Source organism: Chanodichthys erythropterus, chromosome 1, assembly GCF_024489055.1.
Source record: "Chanodichthys erythropterus isolate Z2021 chromosome 1, ASM2448905v1, whole genome shotgun sequence".
NCBI lineage: Eukaryota > Metazoa > Chordata > Actinopteri > Cypriniformes > Xenocyprididae > Chanodichthys > Chanodichthys erythropterus.
The window spans coordinates 34,042,664-34,063,006 of NC_090221.1; the positions used below are offsets into that span (position 1 = coordinate 34,042,664).

The 20,343-nt window shown below is 37.8% G+C and overlaps 1 protein-coding gene across 1 annotated transcript in view; it reads left to right on the top strand.

The window, feature by feature from the left end:
• Positions 1-3,181: 3,181 nt before the first annotated feature.
• Positions 3,182-20,343, top strand: part of spock1 (SPARC (osteonectin), cwcv and kazal like domains proteoglycan 1) — a 255,168-nt gene continuing 238,006 nt past the window's right edge. Inside the window, exons 1-2 of the mRNA XM_067388699.1 lie at positions 3,182-3,295; positions 3,699-3,848. Coding sequence (XP_067244800.1) covers positions 3,699-3,848 — 150 coding nt within the window. The 5' untranslated portion in view covers positions 3,182-3,295. The remainder of the gene's footprint in view (positions 3,296-3,698; positions 3,849-20,343) is intronic.

Genomic DNA, 20,343 nt, shown 5'->3' on the forward strand with positions numbered 1-20,343 from the left:
GATCAAAGGATATGTATTTAATTTGGATCTAAACAATAAGTAATAAAGAAGTTATTGTTATTCAATTTAAATCATTGGTGGCACAAAACCTTTAGCCAATAGAGGGCGTCCTGTCACTGTCTGTGCCTCTATGAGAGCTTTAATTTTGTGCATTAAAATGCATCATTTTTCCTATAGGAAGCAAATTATGTAATATCATAACCTTGAAAATTTCCAGCTTGCACAGTTCTCTGTTAAATAAATATATTGTATGCTAAATGAATAATTAGCTGGTTTTATTCAGCAGAGAAAAATGTGAAACCGCTCTCAATATTCTGGCGTTGCACCTCAGTGCACAAGTGAAAGTTTTCAATTAAAATTATCTGTTCTGCGTGTGCTCAACGTTTCTCTCATTTACAATTTAATGCATCTCTCATGTGCATGTCGTTCAACTGGATTTCAGAAATACATCATGTGGATTTTAGCCGTGTCAATATCTTGGCTGTGGCTGATGGGAATTTACTCACTCTAACATTTTCAAAGTGTAAAATGTTAACGCCACATAATCAGAACCCACATTGACCTGCATTACCCACGTTAAAATATTGCCACTTAACATTAACAGCATTAAGCCAATGGAGTGGAACGAACTAAATTAAACACACAAACTAATGCCACACACACACTCCATATACAGGACTGCTTGACAAAGAGAAACTTTTGCTGCACACAGGGAATGATAGATACTTTCGGCGGTTGCTTCATGTCTCGTGTCCATGAGCGTCTTGTCGCAAGTGGTTCATTCTTTTAAAGGTGACATTTCATAAATTGGCCATTGCAGTGTTAGAACTGCCAACCTTTTATTTAACTACTGAGTCACACCAGCCAATATGACTCTACATAATCATTTTCAGTTTCTGTGACTTAACTGAAGTGCTCATGCACTAATAATGCACACAAAACTGATTCAACTGATGACCAACGCCAAGGTCATTAGTTTGAATACGATGCAGAGAAATTGTTTTGTCATAATAAAACGTCTACCATAATGCATTAATGTGTAGACTTTTCTAAAGGTGTCTGCACACAGTTGAGTTAAGGCTGCTCTGAGGCTGCTAAATAATTTGTGTACAGACTCAATGCTGCATAAATGCCAGATTATTATGACCCATCTCTATGAGGCTCTGATGTGGTTTTGCTTCAGCAATAATTGTTTTTATTATCATTCATGCTTCTATATAAATAATTTTATATTATATTTCATGAGTCATTCCACAAAACATGCCTTTTGTTTCACTTATCCACATACATGCTGGGTTAAAAACAACCCAAGTTGGGTTGAAAAAGGTCAAACCCAGCATTTGGGTTGTGTTTTAAACCAGTGGTTGGGTTAAACGTTTGCCCAACCTGCTGGGTAGTTTTATTGAACTCAGCTATTGTTTAAAAATTGCTGTATTGCTTGCTTAAAATGAACCCAAAGTATTTTGGAAATGAACATTTATGAATAAGTTTAATGAATAATAATTAAACAATAAACATTTATTAAATTGCTTATTAATAAATGTTCACATTTTGATTATTATTGTTGCCTCTAGTAATTAATTTTTAATTTCCAACCTATTTTGGGTTCATTTTAAGCAAGCCATATAGTAATTTTTAAACAATAGCTGCGCAGCACGTTGAGCAAACATTTAACCCATCCGCTGGGTTTGTCCATTTTTAACCCAACATAGGTTTATTTTAACCCAGCATTTTTTAAAGCGTATGTTTAAACAATGAAAAGCAACTTTTATTATGCACAGAACATTATATTTTCATAATGAATCAATAACCTTATTTTATTGTATATATTTTCTGCCTTTTTGGCCTGTCCCGTCATGCTTCCAACTTCTTGTTGCTGCGCCTGCATATATATGTACATTTAGATTGAAAAAGGAAACAAAAGCAAGTATTTTGCATTTTCTTTATATTTTAGCATGCATAAAAATGCTTAGTGTTTTTGTTCCCAAGTTATAAGTGGCTATATACCATATAGAATGAAAATAAATAAATATAAAACTGTCATAATAACATCATCCTTGCAGGCTATGAACTCTTCAAGGACAATTTAGACCTTTTATCACTTTGTTATATTATTCTGGGTTTGTAAGAGTGGAATGATTAACATCTTACAGCACTTTATTTGATCGTTTTGAAAATAATTTTTAAAGCCACTCATTTCCTGGAATGAGCCTTATAACATTATTTCAGCAATAGTAACTTCTGTAGCTATAAATGCCTTTATGCCGCCTCTGCACATGCATTAAACAGTATGTGGACGCGCCTTCTCGTGGTTATACACATCGAGAGCGGCTACTGGTTTAAGGTGTTTTGTGTGTGGTGCTGAATGAACAGCTCCCACACACACACTCATTGGCCCAGCTGTTCAAACCCTGAACTGAACCACTGCACTAGATTACGGAGAACACCTACAAATATCAATCTCACTACTTTCCCCGCGTTATGTTTACTAATGAGGTTAATCTATTGACTTATTTATTCTATTTAATTAAACATGAGTCAATATTCCCATCAGTCTCCCTACAGCTGAAATCACTGCAGTGGACAGCAGGCAGTTTAGAGCCATTACAGGCTGATTTCAAATGAAAACGGAGGCTGGTTTTAATTTGTTAGGAGTGATCAGGGAGTGAGCGCATGTCGGTGTATTGATTCCCTCTGCACAGCACAAGATGTTTTACAGCTTAAAGTCAACACCTGCGTATTACCTCCAGCACACCTCAACGAGCGTGTTTATTCCCGAGTGAATGCACCACTCCCTTTGTTCTGCATCCATCTCCGAGAGACAGACTGAAAAGTAGCCTAATTATGTGTGTGTCTGTGTGTGTGTGTGTGTGTACACGACGCGACGCGACAAAACTATAAGCTTTCCGTTATAATACAAAGCGAAGAAAGCTTTGAGAATTATAACAGCTGCGTTAAGAGTTTGCGTCACGCTTTATCACATCGGCAGAATTTAATATTTGTACCGTCGCGTCGAGTCGCTCAGTGTGGAAAGAAAGAGAGAGAGAGAGAGAGAGAGAGAGAGACTGGGGAAAGTGGGCGGAGTCACGGTAGAGAGGGGGCGGAGACGCTCACCGTTCCATTACTCGGGTCCGTTTCTCCCGGTCGTGTTCAGTGCAGCAGCTGCGAGGATCTGAGGAAACTCACTCACTCTCCAGTGTCTCGGATACTTTACGGTCCCACGGACGCGCCGCCCGCCCGGTCTCCAATCACCCGTTCAGTTTGGCCCCGGGAATCGAGAACAGTCCCTCTTGAGGTGAGTGAAACGAATCATAAATAATGTCGGTATAATATGAAGCCAATTAAACCAGAAGGCAGGGGAGCTCGCGCTCAAGGAGACGAACCCGGGAAGCGCGAGACGTTTTGTCCAAAAGCTGAAAGCTCGTCCGTTAAAATTTTTGTTTGTCAGTCGCCTCAGGATTTTCTCCTCAGGGACGATTAATCATATCAGATGGACATATTCAGCGGATTTATAATCCAGAAATAATCCGCACCATGCCTGTGAGGCTCTGGAGTTGTTTATTGGATAAGAATTAGTGAGCTTTTTGATGTTTTATTATTTGAGCTTGTTTAAATGAAAGTCCTCTCAAACTCCAAAAGGCTTGACGTCTTTACCTTAAGTGTCCCGCGCTTAATTTCACCTGCTCTCTCTCTCTCAGATGATGTTGTGTCTCGGTCTGTTCGTGTCTCTGGTGGTTTTGACGGTGTCCGTTACCGGCAGCAGTGACGGAAACCCGCTGGACAACGATAAGTGGATGAGCACCGTGTCCCAGTACGACAAGAGCAAATACTGGAACAAATTCCGCGACGTGAGTTTTCCCACTATATTTCCTTCTGCTGCTGGGACACTTGCGTGTGTGTGTGAGGGACGTTATGTTTTCTATATAGGGACCAAAAGTCCCCTCAAAGGTCTGTAGTCATTTTAATTAGCTTAATTTAGAACAAAAGTCAAAGGAAGGTCTCTGTGTTTTGTTGACCTGCTTGGGAATTCTCTAAAAAATCCCTGAAAAATAGCAAAAGCTGACCGAATCTTCTTTTGTTGTCTTTTCCAGGAGGTAAAAGCTTCATAAATTGGCAAAATGATGTATTAATTAAAATCTTAAAATGCCAAAAGGTTTTTTTTTAGGGTTAGGGGGTGTCTAGTGTTTATAATATACCTCATTTTTTCAAAACAATGGATATGTGTGAGCTTGTGTGTGTGTGGCTGTATTTACTAGTATTCATCCAGTATTTGTATACTATCCCTACTAAATGTAGTATGCAAGATTAGCACTAGCACATCCAGATGACATTGAAAGCATAAAATGATAAAGTGATAGCATAAAAAAACTGGTAGATAACATATTTGTGCTCTTTGCACCGAATATTATGTAAAAGTACTTATACAGAAGACCAATATGCATGCACACTTAACGATATAATATGCAACCAGCAGTAGGTCAAATGATGTCTGAATACATAATAGCACAGGAACAGTCTGATTAGAAAGTTGAAGAATATGAGAACTGTTAGGGCTTTTCAAGTGTAAAGTAAATGCAATTGGTAAGAAAGTTGTTAGTTGTTGTTAAACTGCCTACTAGATTTTCTACCAAGGCCTCAATGACCTTAAAAAGACAGTCAGATCAGATCAGAATCAGATCAGATATCAGGTTTTCAGTGGTTGACTCTTCAACTAGACTCTAAATCCTAAATATGTGGTTACAGTCTTGTTGTAGTTTGTCTCAGTACTGCCCTACTGGGATACTGATGTTCAGTTTTAGTATGCAGTCAAAGTATGCCAATTTGGATGCAGCCCGTGCATGTGTTGTGTAATCCGCACTGGAGAGATTGAGATCTCGAAAAAGAAGCACCTGTCCATAAGTGCGTTCAGAGAGTCTCAGCTGTGGGATCTATATGAGAGTGAGATCGGGGGGTTCGAGGCTCTTTATATGGATGAAGTGATTGCAGGAGGTGAAATGAAGAGTCTCTTCATGCCTCTCAGGCCCTCTCTCTTTCACTATGCATCTCTCTCTCTCTCCTCTCATTCTTTATCTCTGCCTCTCTCTTTCTCTGTGTCAGTAATTTTTCTGTGTTAATGAGAGGTGATATTATGAATGCTGATGCAGTCAGAGAAGCTTTGAAAGGGAAGGTGACAAGGACATTAGCACATAAACGAACACACACACACATTTCCATGCTCATATGGTTCTAACTGAACAACCGCCAACACTGGTAAAATCATTAGGGGTGGGTGGAATGACCGACAACTTACATCTTGGTATGAGCATGTGTAGATCACAGTGTAGTCATTTTTCTGAAAAGTCAATGTGCAAATGGTTGATATATTAAATAACCATCTGGTAATGGTATTTTTAGATAAGCCAGTGAATGAAATGCTGTACAAAGGACGGCACTTCATCTCTTCTTCTCTTTGTATTTGGAGGACACACAGCAAAAGATCAGACTATTCATATGAAATGCAGTCTGGTATCAATGCAAAACCAGATTCACAATACATAAGAGCAAAACTAGTATAAACTCTGATTAAATTCTCAATAGATAAAACAGAATTTTAACAATTTTCCACCCTGATCCATAAAATGAAAGTTAGTTGATTAAATATAACGATACAAATTAAGTACAAAACCTTCAGACTTTTTGAACTTTTTATTAAAACTTTCAGTTTCAAGTTTTTTTGACAAGCTTTCTTTTTCTAATTCAAAATTACACTAAATTCTATGATTTTCTTTGCATTTTAAAGCTGCAGTCCGTAAGCCTCTTTGTCACCATCTTTGTTTGAAACCTGCAATTGCAGTTATTTGTGTAATTATCATGCTTTCGTGGGTTTTGCATCGGCACGGTTCATCATCGCAGATGAATCTGATGTTTGCTGTTAGTCACTACATCGGTGTGGATACTGTACTTCGGAATCACAGATTCTACGTCTTGGAAGTATGACCAAAATAACAATTTTCACCTGAGAAAAGCATTACAATAAATTGTGCTGTCAATGGAGATTAAATCTAACAATCACTTAACTCGGATCAGGTCAAACTGTGCAAATTATTATTATTGTTATACTTTGTTCTCAAATTGTTAATGTTAACAACATCAGCATTGCGTGACACACAGCACCCCATATTGACAGAAAAACACAGAATTGTTGATATTTTTACAGATTTATTACAAAAGAAAAACTGAAATATCACATGGTCCTAAATATTCAGACCCTTTGCTCAGTATTTAGTAGAAGCACCCTTTTGATCTAATACAGCCATGAGTCTTTTTGGGAAAGATGCAACAAGTTTTTCACACCTGGATTTGAGGATCCTCTGCCATTCCTTCTTGCAGATCCTCTCCAGTTCTGTCAGGTTGGATGGTAAACGTTGGTGGACAGCCATGTTTAGGTCTCTCCAGAGATGCTCAATTGGGTTTAAGTCAGGGCTCTGGCTGGGCCATTCAAGAACAGTCACGGAGTTGTTGTGAAGCCACTCCTTCGTTATTTTAGCTGTGTGCTTAGGGTCATTGTCTTGTTGGAAGGTAAACCTTCGGCCCAGTCTGAGGTCCTAAGCACTCTGGAGAAGGTTTTCATCCAGGATATCACTGTACTTGGCCGCATTCATCTTTCCCTCGATTGCAACCAGTCGTCCTGTCCCTGTAGCTGTAAAACACCCCCACAGCATGATGCTGCCACCACCATGCTTCACTGTTGGGACTGTATTGGACAGGTGATGAGCAGTGCCTGGTTTTCTCCACACATACCGCTTAGAATTAAGGCCAAAAAGTTCTATCTTGGTCTCATCAGACCAGAGAATCTTATTTCTCACCATCTTGGCAAACTCCATGTGGGCTTTCATGTGTCTTGCACTGAGGAGAGGCTTCCGTCGGGCCACTCTGCCATAAAGCCCGACTGGTGGAGGGCTGCAGTGATGGTTGACTTTCTACAACTTTCTTCCATCTACCGACTGCATCTCTGGAGCTCAGCCACAGCGATCTTTGGGTTCTTCTTTACCTCTCTCACCAAGGCTCTTCTCCCCTGATAGCTCAGTTTGGCCGGACGGCCAGCTCTAGGAAGGGTTCTGATCGTCCCAAACGTCTTCCATTTAAGGATTATGGAGGCCACTGTGCTCTTAGGAACCTTAAGTGCAGCAGAAAAGTTTTTTGTAACCTTGGCCAGATCTGTGCCTTGCCACAATTCTGTCTCTGAGCTCTTCAGGCAGTTCTTTTGACCTCATGATTCTCATTTGCTCTGACATGCACTGTGAGCTGTAAGGTCTTATATAGACAGGTGTGTGGCTTTCCTAATCAAGTCCAATCAGTATAATCAAACACAGCTGGACTCAAATGAAGGTGTAGAACCATCTCAAGGATGATCAGAAGAAATGGACAGCACCTGAGTTAAATATATGAATGTCACAGCAAAGGGTCTGAATACTTAGGACCATGTGATATTTCAGTTTTTCTTTTTAAATAAATCTGCAAAAATGTCAACAATTCTGTGTTGTTCTGTCAATATGGGGTGCTGTGTGTACATTAATGAGGGAAAAAAAATGAACTTAAATGAATTTAGCAAATGGCTGCAATATAACAAAGAGTGAAAAATTTAAGGGGGTCTGAATACTTTCCGTACCCACTGTATTTAGTGTTAGCATTACCTGTAGATTTCAATTTCTGTAGCCACTCCGCAGTCTGAAGTCTTTTGCTTTTGACTATGGGTGAATCTCCAGCTGTCACTGATGATTGTAATTTTTGGACCTTTCTGGATTACAATCTGGCATCAAAATGTTAAGTTTAATTATTGCAGCTGCTGTGAGAAGAGGCTATAAATGATCCGTAACCTGCAGCATTCTCCACATGCCATATAGCCTACTAGCTGGGACTCCTTCTTTATGTAAACCTGACGTAATGACGCAAAGATGAATGGCTGCATGCTCGCATTTCCCGCTTAAACTCACCAATACCACCCGAATTAGAAAACATTATTACAAGCTTACTGTTGTGAATCGGGCTAAGGTAAGGAGATAGTTTTGAACACTGGCCGGTTATGTTCTTGCTCAAAAATTGATTTTTGGATAATTTTTAACCAAAAAAGTTACAGATTGCAGCTTTAAATTTGAATTGCAATTCTCCATTCTGTTTGCTACCTCAACTCAAACTTAATTCAAATACAGGAACTGATTTGGAATTTACAAAGCATTGTCGATTCAATTGTGAGTGCACAACCCTAACCCATATGTTGAATTTTATATTATCTCTTGTATAAATATCGTAAAGCAGTCCTTCTCAAATATGTTTGCAGTTTAAATGGGATAGCAAAATGTCTGACACACACTTTACCGTTGTGCACTAGATACGTCATAGCTCTTAGTCCTATTTTGCTCTATAATGGTGTACATGTGAGTGTGCGTGGTTTGAATTTGTGTAATAACTCCACAAGCTCCATCAGTCTGTCAGGGTGAGAGATGACAGGTTGTGTTGAGCCCACGGTTTAAAAGCTTTAAACTGAAGGTTTCCTGAAGATCTAGCACAGACAGGCATTTTTATACACACACAGACACACACATTTTGAAAGGCTTTCTGTTCCAGTAACGGTCTGAAGCCTGAAATTAGTGGTCGTTTTTAAAGGTCGTTGTGAAATCTGTGCAGACCTGTCTAATACAATGCTCTGGCTGCAGCAGGTTTTATTCTGCATTGTTTTTCTTTCCGCTTGGTTCTTTTCTTATGAAGAACCATTTTTTAGCTGCATTGGGTTCTTAAGTTGGTATATGGTTCCAATGGGATGATGTTTTTTTGTAGGCCAAAACCCAGAGACGAGTTAGCCTATTATTTTAAGTCAAGTCACATTTATTTTTATAGCGCTTTATACATTAGAAATTGTTTCAAAGCAGCTTCACAGTAGGATTGCTGTGGTAGTCGGTGTTACTGGTGTTGCACGGTGTTCTGTCGGCAACGATTATTGTTGTTTTGCTTTTTTATAAAAAAAACAAAACTATTTACTACAGTTGGACAATGGACGCTACAATTATAAACTGAAAGCATCTGCTCTGCTCCATACAGCATGAGCTGCAGAATCGCAGCAGAAATCACTTATCACGTGATGAGAGTAAGGAGAGATGACTGACAAGATGATGGCGGAGGATCCTGAGCATCATTGACATATCTTAACTTGTACCTGTACACAGAGTACGCATGAATTTGAAAGCAAAACTAAAAAGCAGGCTCGCATTCAAAAGCGATTTTGCATACTGATAGCGGTTCCCAGATGCCCCCAAATTATGTAAAATATCTTTATATTAACTTCTTCGCAGTAATAAACCGGAAAGTACAGATTTAATGATGCAAACTTCAGCAAATATGAGAAAAATTCAAATTTGTGGTAAAGCAGCTGTAGCTAGATAATAGTGTCATTATTCAGCTTTAGCTCTTCTGGTTCTATCATCCTGAAGTCAGTGGGTTTTTTTTTTTCAATGTTTTTTTGTTATTGTTAAATGCTTAAGATAAGGTCTGTGGTCAACAGAAGCTCAAGATATTTTCACGTTTTTTTCTACAACATAACATATGTAAGTAATACCTCACTTGTGATTTTTTTTTAGAGTTTTTACTTGTCATGGCAAAGTCAGTTAACAAGTAGCTGTGGTGTTGTTCGTTTATCGCCTCTGGTGATTGTATGTAGGCTTCAAATTCTTAAAAGTTGTGTTAATTTGTGAAGATTATAATGATAAACACAATATGTAAGAATCATAAACTTTTGTTGGTCACGGAGCTCTTTTTCTGCAATAATCCAAAAGCCAATGGAGATATTCTATTGGGTTATTGTGGAGGGAACCAGAGTGTTGCTAACTTATGGGTCAGCCTACAAAAATACGTTACTACTTCAGAGCTCATTTGGTTCTAAGTGATCTTTTTGATTTTTAGTCAGTGTCTGTATCTTTTAGTTCATTTATATGCTAGTGTACTCATAAATTGACAAGATTACACTTGCAGCAGATTTACACATTAAAAATTCAGTCTTTCTCCTAGGAAAACTAAACCAAAAATTGATGATTCATCTTGCAATATGTTCTGCCAAAACTTCCTGTTTTAACAGGAAACACATCAACACAGAAAAGAAAAATGACCTTGTCATGTAATTTCTTTAAAAGTGAAGGACTGACTATCCTTCCTAAGGGCTGATGGGAATGAATTGGATGCAGTTGGACAGTAGAGGTGAGGTTACAGCTGTCAGAAGATGTGGAAAGACTGGATGTGAACTTAAGGTCTTATTTAAAAAAAAAAAAAATCTTATTAATGAAATGCTGCAAGTTTTGCTTATGCTTTGTGCTGTGCAGTGTTGTGTTGTTTAAAATATGGAAGTACTATTTTACCGTAGATGTTAATATATGTATTTCTAATATATAATATATTCATAATAATAATATATTCATAAAGTCATCATTACATTGAGTTTTGAATATCGTTTGTCAGAGCTAAAAACAGCAGCATTGAGACAGCAGAGATCTGACCATCATTTGATCATTGGAAAAGTACAAATTCAGGAGGCGTTATACTGACTGTACAGTTCAATTTGATTCGATTCTGTGTCCTTTTAAGTCATTTATGAGAAAACTCAAAGGGCACAATCATAAGAGAGACCTTGTGTGTGTGTGTGTGTGGTATGGATCCACTGGGACCGATGTGACTGCCATGTAAATGAGCCTCATTACTGAGAAACTGCTCACTGTCTAAACGAGAGGAGCGCTGAGGACAGCAGAGGGGAGTCTGGAAACTTTGGTTTTGTTTAGGGATGGACCAAAATGAAAATTCTGGACCGAAACTGAATATTTAGTATGCACTTGGCCGAAAACCGAAACCGAAAATAAATAATAAATTAAAAATCAATTAATTAATCAATCAATCAATCCTATTTAATAATTAACACTCAATAGCTAAAACTGAGCTGTACAAACTAGGGATGCTCCAGTCAGGATTTTTGCAGCCGATATCGACTAACATTTTTGAGGAAAATAGATTTTGAGGTTTTTATGTTACAAGATTGCTGAGAAAACCAGTAAAATCAAGTAAATCAAGACCTGTCAATCTGAGTGATCAATGCAATTCAAGCACGCTTCAGCTATAAAACAGTGTCCGATTGTTTGAATTTCATGATAAAATCGACAGGTTTTTAAAGTTGACACTTTGCTTCATATCAAAAGTAACAGAGCACATAGCTTTCTGACGAATATTGTATATGGCAGGCCCACTACAAATGTTTAGGGAAGTTTTGTTTACACATCAACAGAAAACAGCACTGACTAAAAGATTTTAGATTTAAGAAACCATTTAATTGGTCTATAAATTGGTCTTAAAATCTATAAATTAATATTGTCAATCCAGAACTGTTGTAGTTTATCCAAGTTGTGTGCACGAAACACAGTGAAAACTAGGGTTGGGCTGATAGACGATGCCATCGTCCATTGCCGATGCTGACAGACATCACGATGCTGAGCCGGAACATAGGCAGGACATTCACAGACAGCGCGTTCTCTTTTGTCTTGTCGTGCTTTGGTTTAATGGTTTAAAAGCATTTGCATGAATAAGAGCTTGATCACATAACACAGAAAACCAGATACTGCGTTAATTGTGTTAAATATATTTATAAAAAAATTGCCTCTGTACCGTGGTGGGTAAGTGATGAAACCGGTGCCCTTCCAGCTCCGTGCGTGTCCACTGGCGTGGAGCAAAGTGAGCATTTTTTATTTGTTCCAATGAGTTAAATCCCCCACCCTGATTTCATCGTCCATCGTGATGTTTCACTGTAGACATCGTCTGATGCCAATTTGGTAGACATCGCCCAACCCTAGTCAAAACGTGCAGCAGTCCACACATAGACTTTACTTGGGCGGGCCGCCCACGTATAATAACGGCCGCCCAAGTATATGGAGACACATTTTTGCTTTTATTATTTTTATCCTCTTATACTTTTATATCCGCCCAATATAATAAAACCATCCGTGATCGATTAACTTGTTGTTTCGTATCTGCTCGTTATGTGTGCGTCAGAACTGTTTACTTCCGCTAACATTCCCAATGGCGCTGCATTTTGCAAAGTCACAAGGGGGCGCTGTTGCCTGTTCTACAAGCTCACGCAGCAGTGCTTCAGACTGCTTCAAAGTGATTCTCAATCAATGAAATGCGCAGATTTATGCCAAGCGATTGCTAATGAACTCAAGTTAATGAATTATTTCTATGTCTACTTTATGGCCTTTATATAAAACGTTTTATACGGTTGTAAGAATCTGAAGGATCAGCCTGCAATAGTACAGACATTTCAAAATAAGAGTCTCGGTGTATTTCGGGCTTGTTTATAATTAAAAGTCACACGCTAAGTTTTTTCTTTTTCTTTTGGGCATTATTGGTATTTTGGTTACACAATAAATTTTATTTAATTTGATTTACATTTAATTCATAGTAAATTATTGTAGTCTCCCCCACAGGAAGACAAGACTAAGAACATTATTTGACACATATATTATTAATTTTATAAATTCTACTAGTAAAATCTGTGTCCCATTCACTGAGAGAGACACTATATGACAGCAAGGAGAACATAGGAAAATGTGAACCATTTAAATGCTGTAATTTTGCATAATTTACAATGCATAATAATGCATAATATTAGTATGTAATTAAATGTAATATGTTATGTAATTAAAATTAATTTCAACAAATAAAATTACTGTTAAACAATTAAATTCAACAAATAAAATTACTGTAAAAAAAAAATAAAAAATCACACATTTTTTGTTGTTTGTCACATGTAGTAGACCATTTCTGTGCCGTGGGTAATAGGAGGATTTTTCACCCGGCTACCACCGCAAGTATATTTCAAACCTGTGGGAAGCATTGCGTGCAGAGAAGTGCTAATTAAGCAAATCATTTTGGCCAGAAACCGAAAATAGCTTCTCCTGAAAATTTCCGGTAGTTGAAATTTCACTGCGTCCCTAGTTTTGTTGATGTTTTTTTGTTCCCCAGAGGAAAAGGTGGCTTGTGATTAACTGTAATCACTGGGATTCTGTGTCTTAAAAGTTTCCGTCTTTCTCTTTTTGGTTCCTTTTTGCTTTTGTGTTACTCGTCTTCAAAGGAAATGGTGTGTAATAGTGTGTGTGAAAATAGTGTGTGCATGAAGTTGTGTGAACCTCTATCAGACCTGAATTTCCAGTGACTTGAGATGAAAAATAGCCCAACTGATTACATTATTATTTTATCTGCGCACTAGGGATGCCAGAATTCCCAGTACTTGGATGCCAACTGTAACTAACTAATTAATAGGGCTGGGAATCTTTAGGCACCTCACGATCCGATCCGATCCGATTCTGATTCTGGGAGTCACGATCCGATTCCAAAATGATTCTTGACCCACATTTTTCTTAATTAATTAATTAGTTTCGTAACCTTATTTTTTTATTTATTTAATACATAGTTTTAGTCTTTGTAGTAGTCTTTGTAATTATATGTACTTTTTAAGTAATTACAATTTAAAAAAAATAATTAATACAATTGTATGTTAATATAGGCTATATACAGCTTCAGAACATAAAAGCAAGTAGTCTAATAAATAATAACAAGAATAAGAATGGTTTACGGTTGTTTGATTATTACTGATGCCATCATAGACAGCGGAAGAATAAGCTGCATTCACAATAATACACAGATGTCTTTTGAAATATAAGATGTTTTTGTACTCTCTGTTTAATCCTCTAAGACATCTAACTGACTGTTTACATTATTTTTGCATCATAAAAGCATTTTGAGATGCAAGTCTACATTTAAACACTTAAACGGAGTTGCACACAGCCACTTGCGCGAGCGCCCTTCACAAAGTGCACATGGAAATTATGGTTGTTTCTGACAGTGCGTGCCCACTGGCACAGAGCGTATTCAGTTCATTCCTATGGAAGTTGAGCATCTTCAGGCTCGCGAGAGTGATGCTCAACATCCATATGAATGAATTGTAAATGCTCGCTCTGCTCTGCACCAGTGGGCATGCATCGTAAGCACACGCAGTGTCATCTTGCAACTGCGGTTAAAAATAAGCCCTAAAATATAAGCTAAAAAAATTGATTCTCTGAATCGATCCAGAATTGTTGAAGAGCGATTTGCGATGCACCGATGCATCGATTTTTTTCTCACACCCCTACTAACTAACTAACTAACTAACTAACTAACTGATTATTTATATATCTATCTGTCTGTCTGTTTGTCTGGTTCTATCGATCATTCCATTTATTACAGTAATAAGAATTTTAATAATAATAATAATAATTCTGCTTCCTTATGGAACAGGAGAAAAAAATGACTATTGATCCAGTTTAATCCAGTTTGGTAAACCAGCAGTGGGTTATTATAACCCAGCAGACTGGATGGTTAGTGAGGAAGTGTCAGGGAAACTTAACCCAGCAGTGGGTTACACAAAACTGCCCTACACTGTGAAAATTTAACCCAACAAAATAATCCTCCTGAATCCAAATAAGCCTCCTGAATCTAGCAGTGTGGGTAAAAAAATAATCCAGCAAAGTGCTTTCTGTATTCTGTTTGCTGCCTCAATTCAAATTCAGCAATTGAATGGAATTTAAAAGGCATTCTCTGTTCAATCCAAGCGAGTAGTAATCATTTCATATGCATGATATTTGTAAATAAATTAATTCATTTTAATTTGGATAGAAGTGCAAAATTCATTGTGATGAAAATAGCACCTCAGAGCAAATGCGTCATGCACTTTAAATGTATTCAGATTTACTGTTTATAATGAGGGGTTTGAGTTTATTCGGGGTTTTAAGTTATACTGAATTTGGCGAGGACATTATCCTGCTCTTTGCTTTCTGATTAGACCTGGCTCCTGGTTGAAGACCAGCAAGTTTAAGGGGACCGACGTGGAGCCCTTTCCTAACATCTTTTCCTTTGTCCTATGTCTGACTTCCCTTCCCCCTTCTCTCTCGTTCTCTCATTCACTCTCTTTGACACATCCTGACCCTGTGCTCCATCAGCCGTGAAATCAGCCCCGCAACACACACACCTGCCTAAATCAGCTGCCATATCGCTGACTGTTTTCTGCCATCATTAGAAGGGTCATGCATCCGGATCCATATGATATTTTTCAAGTGTTTGTTTTTGCATCTAGCTGTGCTGTTTTAAATTTTGTCTGTTCTACCTTTGGTGAGCCTGTGTGCTGCGGCTGTTTCTATTGATTTGTTAATTCATTAGACTGGGCAGAAAAGCCGAACAGAATTGCTGAGGGAACATGACTGTAAGAGAGGCAGGTGTGTAAACCCATGGGATTGATCAGTGTGTGTGTGTGTGTGTGTGTGCTGACAGACGGTATTACACTGAGTGCTCACAGCTGGGACTATGATGACTGTGCTGAGGATGTTCTGTGAACTTGTGCATGATGAGAATAGAGGGATGAAGTGAAGGAGTAGGAGAGCTGCAAGGACAGATTTCAATTCTGAAGTCTTAGAGAGAGAAGACAATAAGAGAATTTGGAACAATAGACACTTTCATCTGTCTCTATATATGAGGCTGTGTCTCAAAACCTAGTGAGCTGCAACTAAGGGCAGTTTTTGCATCATAGATGTGCCTAAAACATTAAAGGGTTAGTTCACCCAAAAATGAAAATTATGTCATTAATGACTCACCCTCATGTCGTTCCAAACCTGTAAGACCTCCGTTCATCTTCAGAACACAGTTTAAGATATTTTAGATTTAGTCCGAGAGCTTTCTGTCCCTCCATTGAAAATGTATTTACGGTATACTGTCCATGTCCAGAAAGGTAATAAAAACATCATCAAAGTAGTCCATGTGACATCAGTGGGTTAGTTAGAAGTTTCTGAAGCATCTAAAATACATTTTGGTCCAAAAATAACAAAAACTATGACTGTATTCAGCATTCTCTTCTCTTTCAGGTCTGTTGTATATCCGCTTTCACTCCACAGTGACGCTGCTTCTTCTTCTTCTTCTTCTTCCTTCCTGTTTTATGGCGGTTGGCATCCAGCTTATTGGTGCATTACCGCCACCTTCTGCTCTGGACAGTGACGCGATTAGGACATCCGTGACATGCACACCTACGCACCATTTTAAAAAAATATAGCAATACCAAAATACAAACAATGTAGAATAGCTTGAATACAGCGTGCGTCTTCCTCAGACTGTAAACGAAGCTCGGGCGCACTAGATAACAGCGTCAGCGTCACTGTCCGGAAGGGGGCGGTAATGCACCAATAAGCTGGATGCCAACTGCCGTAAAACAGGAAAGAAGAAGAAGCAGCGTCACTGTGGAGTGAAAGCGGATATACAACAGACCCAGAAGAGAAGACAATGCTGAATAAAGTCGTAGTTTTTGTTATTTTTGGACCAAAATGTATTTTCGATGCTTAAAAAACTTCTAACTAACCCACTGATGTCACATGGACTACTTTGATGATGTTTTTATTACCTTTCTGGACATGGACAGTCTACTGTACATACATTTTCAATGGAGGGACATAAAGCTCTCGGACTAAATCTAAAATATCTTAAACTGTGTTCTGAAGATGAACGGAGGTCTTACGGGTTTGGAACAACATGAGGGTGAGTCATTAATGACATCATTTTCATTTTTGGGTGATCTAACCCTTTAAGGCTAGTAGCAAAGTAGATTTTGAGATAGAATCTGCCATTTGTCTGTCTGTCTGTCTATTAGAATCAGAATTAGATTCAGTAACTTTACTGATATGGTAAAAAGCTTTACATTTCTAAAGAACTAGTCACATAGATGCATGTTCACACACAAGCTGTTTACACACATAATATTTTCAGCATCATTACTCGTGTCACATGATCTTTCAGAAATCATTTTAATGCTGATTTGCTGCTCAAGCATTTTTTTAATATCACGGTTGAAAAAAGTTGTGCTGCTTTATATTTTTGTGGTGACCATTTTTTCAGCATTCTTTGATGAATAGAAAGTTCAAAAGAACAGCATTTATTTGAAATGGGAACCTTTTGTAACATTATAAATGTCTTTATTGTCTCTTTTGATCAATTTAATTCATACTTGCTGAATAAAAAAAATCGAAACCAAGCTTTTGAATGGTAGTGTATATATACAATAGAAATGAAAATACTTTTGTGTTTCTCTCTGTGGTCCATCATGGCAGACAGTGATCTGTGTTAATGTGTGAGGGACTGTTTGGCCGTATTGACAGGGCTGCAGACACACTGCCGATCAATCAGGCGCTTGAAAAGTGAGCAAAGTCCTACTGAGAGACCTGTATCACATGATGTGGGAGTGTGTGGGAGTTTGGAGGTTAGTCTCTTCCCAGGATGCAATGCACTTTAATAGCATATTAACTGCGAGTTCAAGTTTGAAAAATTTAAAGGTGTTTGTCTTTGTGTGTTGCCCCTCTTAGTACACAGCCATTCAAAAACAATTTCAGAAAGGAACCCATAGTCCAAATGTCAGCTAATCTGAAAAAGATAGCTTTCCTGTAGCTCAATGGTTAGAGTGTGGCACTAGCAATGCCAAGGTCATGGGTTCGATCCCAGGGATTACACATACTCAGATACAAATGTATAGTATAATGCAATGTAAGTTGCTTTGGATAAAAGTGTCTGCCAAATGCATAAATGTAAATGTAAATAATGATTTGGTGCTTAAGATTTGTGTATTTGATATGATGATATCTTAGCAGAAAGCAGGACCTGCCTTCATTTGTATGTTTGAACCTATGGCTTTCACTCCATCAGTGGCTTTAGCAAGTGAAATTAAGTATTTTCTTCCATCTCAGACAGACAGACAGTCACAATGAGACAGATTCTTGTACTGTTTGCATATTAAAGTAAACAGTAAAAATGTTCCCGTCTGTATCATTAAAAGAGGTGTGTGTTTTACTGGATGGTGACGCTCCATCTCAAGGTTTTTCCAGCTCATTGAATGAAGGATTTCTCTCTCTCTCTTTATATGTGGGTGACAGTCTTGTCAGCATCTCACTGATGTTTTCTTTCAGTCTGGTTTATTGTTGGTTTGTCTTCAAGATTAGGCTCTTTTTTAACCTCCACCACCGTCTTCCTCTTTCTATCTCTCTGTATTCATCTCTCTCATATTCCTCATATTCCTTGAAGCAAAGCATGTTGCTTTGTGTGTCTGTGTGTGTGTGTGTGCACGTGCAATGCTGCACATGTACTGGGGCTGCAGTTTCCCCCCTCCCCCAAATTGTTCAGCCCTAGCATCTCTAGAAAATATAACAGCCTGAAAGCTGTGCATTTTTTTATATAGTTGTTTTATAGTGAGCTATGGTCATGTCAACAGTTTAACTAACATTAACCAACCTGCTCAGGAAGATTCTCTTCGCCACGTTAGCATTTGACCTGAATGAGGTTATGCACCCGTTGAGAATGCAGCACATTCCTGCGCTGCATTATGCATTGCATGACAACTTTCAGAACACAGCATTGTTTGAAATTATGCTTGCATAGCTTAAAGCATTTATGTACTTGGGTTGTTCGTAGAATATGTTTTAGATCTTGGAAGGGTTATTATCATTATAAACGGGGAAAATGCACACACTAACTATCCCCTTTATTTGCGAAATATGAAATGTCAAGTCACCTTTATTTACCTGTATATAGCACTTTATACAGTACAGATCAAATTCTGCTGTAAAAAAAACAATTAAGGGAATAGTTAAATAGTGTAAAACATTTTCATGTAATTATTTTCATATCTTTAATTTTGATCTTGCACCTGTTGGAGATAATTCAGATGTGTGTATTTTCCCCCTCTTTTCTAGGGTTATTATCATTAACTAAAACAAAAATCTAAATCCATTAATTCATTATTTGAAAAAAAAAAAAAAAAAAACATATATAAAATACTTATTTTATTTCAGCTAGTTGCCAAGGCAACTCCTCTCATTTTTTGTTTAGTAAATAAAACTAAACAAACTAAAACTAAAAACTAAAACTTAATAAACATTTAAAAATAACACACACAACAAAATTACTAAAACTTCAACTAATATTAAAATGAAAACAGAAAATATAAAATTAAATCTAATTCATATTATTGACAAAAACTATAGTTTTATGTCAATGATGCTAAAATAACACTGGGTCTTGGTTAGTGCTACATGCTAGACTGCTTGTTAGTAAACATCTCAAATTATTATTCATTAGAAAGCCAACCTGTGATGTTCATCTGGTCGAACGGAGACTTTCCCAGAGTTTAATGTTCTCGTTGTGGAGGTCTCACTCTCAGTGGGAGATGAATTAAGGATGAGGAGCGTTTAATAAGGAGGTGAGACAGCGAAGTACAGCGTACAGCTCTCCTCCAGAGAGACGGGAACAGATTTCTCGCCTGTCTGCTGTTGAGCTATCACCTCTCTGTCTTTCTCTCCAGCACTGGAAACTGCTGATTCTGGTCTCTGACTCAGACGCTTTTCATACTGTACCATCGGACTGCATGTCATCAGTAATTAGTGATGCGTGAAACGAGTTGTCAGCCGGACAGCATCAAACGATCCTGAGAAAAAGAGAATGAGAAAGAGGGAATTAAAGTAGTAAGATGGAGAGAAATGGAGGATGAAGGTGCAGAAAAATAAGAAGTAGTGATAGATGATCAGTCAAGCACCTCATCGAATGGGGAGTTTATTATGCTGCTTTAGTACTTCTGTGCACGCGTGTGCTACTTTGAATATGTGCGCAAGAGACAATTTATCTCCTGCTGCGTGAAAATACGGCAGCGGTTTTTCATTAGTAGGAGGAAATAACGGGAGCAAAGATGGCAGAAATCCACTTAGCTGAGATAATGCACTTTCACATGCGCAAGCATGGACCAGAATGATGGTATATGTGTGACAGTAGAAATGTGTCAACCGATAGAGTCTTTGTCATGCAATTTATAGCACAATAGATGTATTAACTCAGCTATCAGTGGGTAGGACTTATTTAAATGTGAAAGCGATAAAGAAAAGTGGAGTAATGTATAAATACAGAGTGGAATGAGAAAGAATTTGCTCCAATTAAACAGAAAAGTGCCTTTCAAGTATTTAATTGCCATTTATCCATGTTTATGTAATATATAAAGCATTTTTTTGGTCTCATTTTCAGCAAAAATTGCCATTTTAAAATAATAGCATCTCTGTTTTTTATCTCTTATTTACTTTCTTGTTTACACAATGCAAACCATCAAGTAACAAGTAAACAACTCATTTTTTACATCTTAGGTTGCCAGTAAACACATTCAAAACAATAAACTCACATGCACAGACAATGACACCACATGGAGAAGTCACAGGAGAAACAAACCTGTCG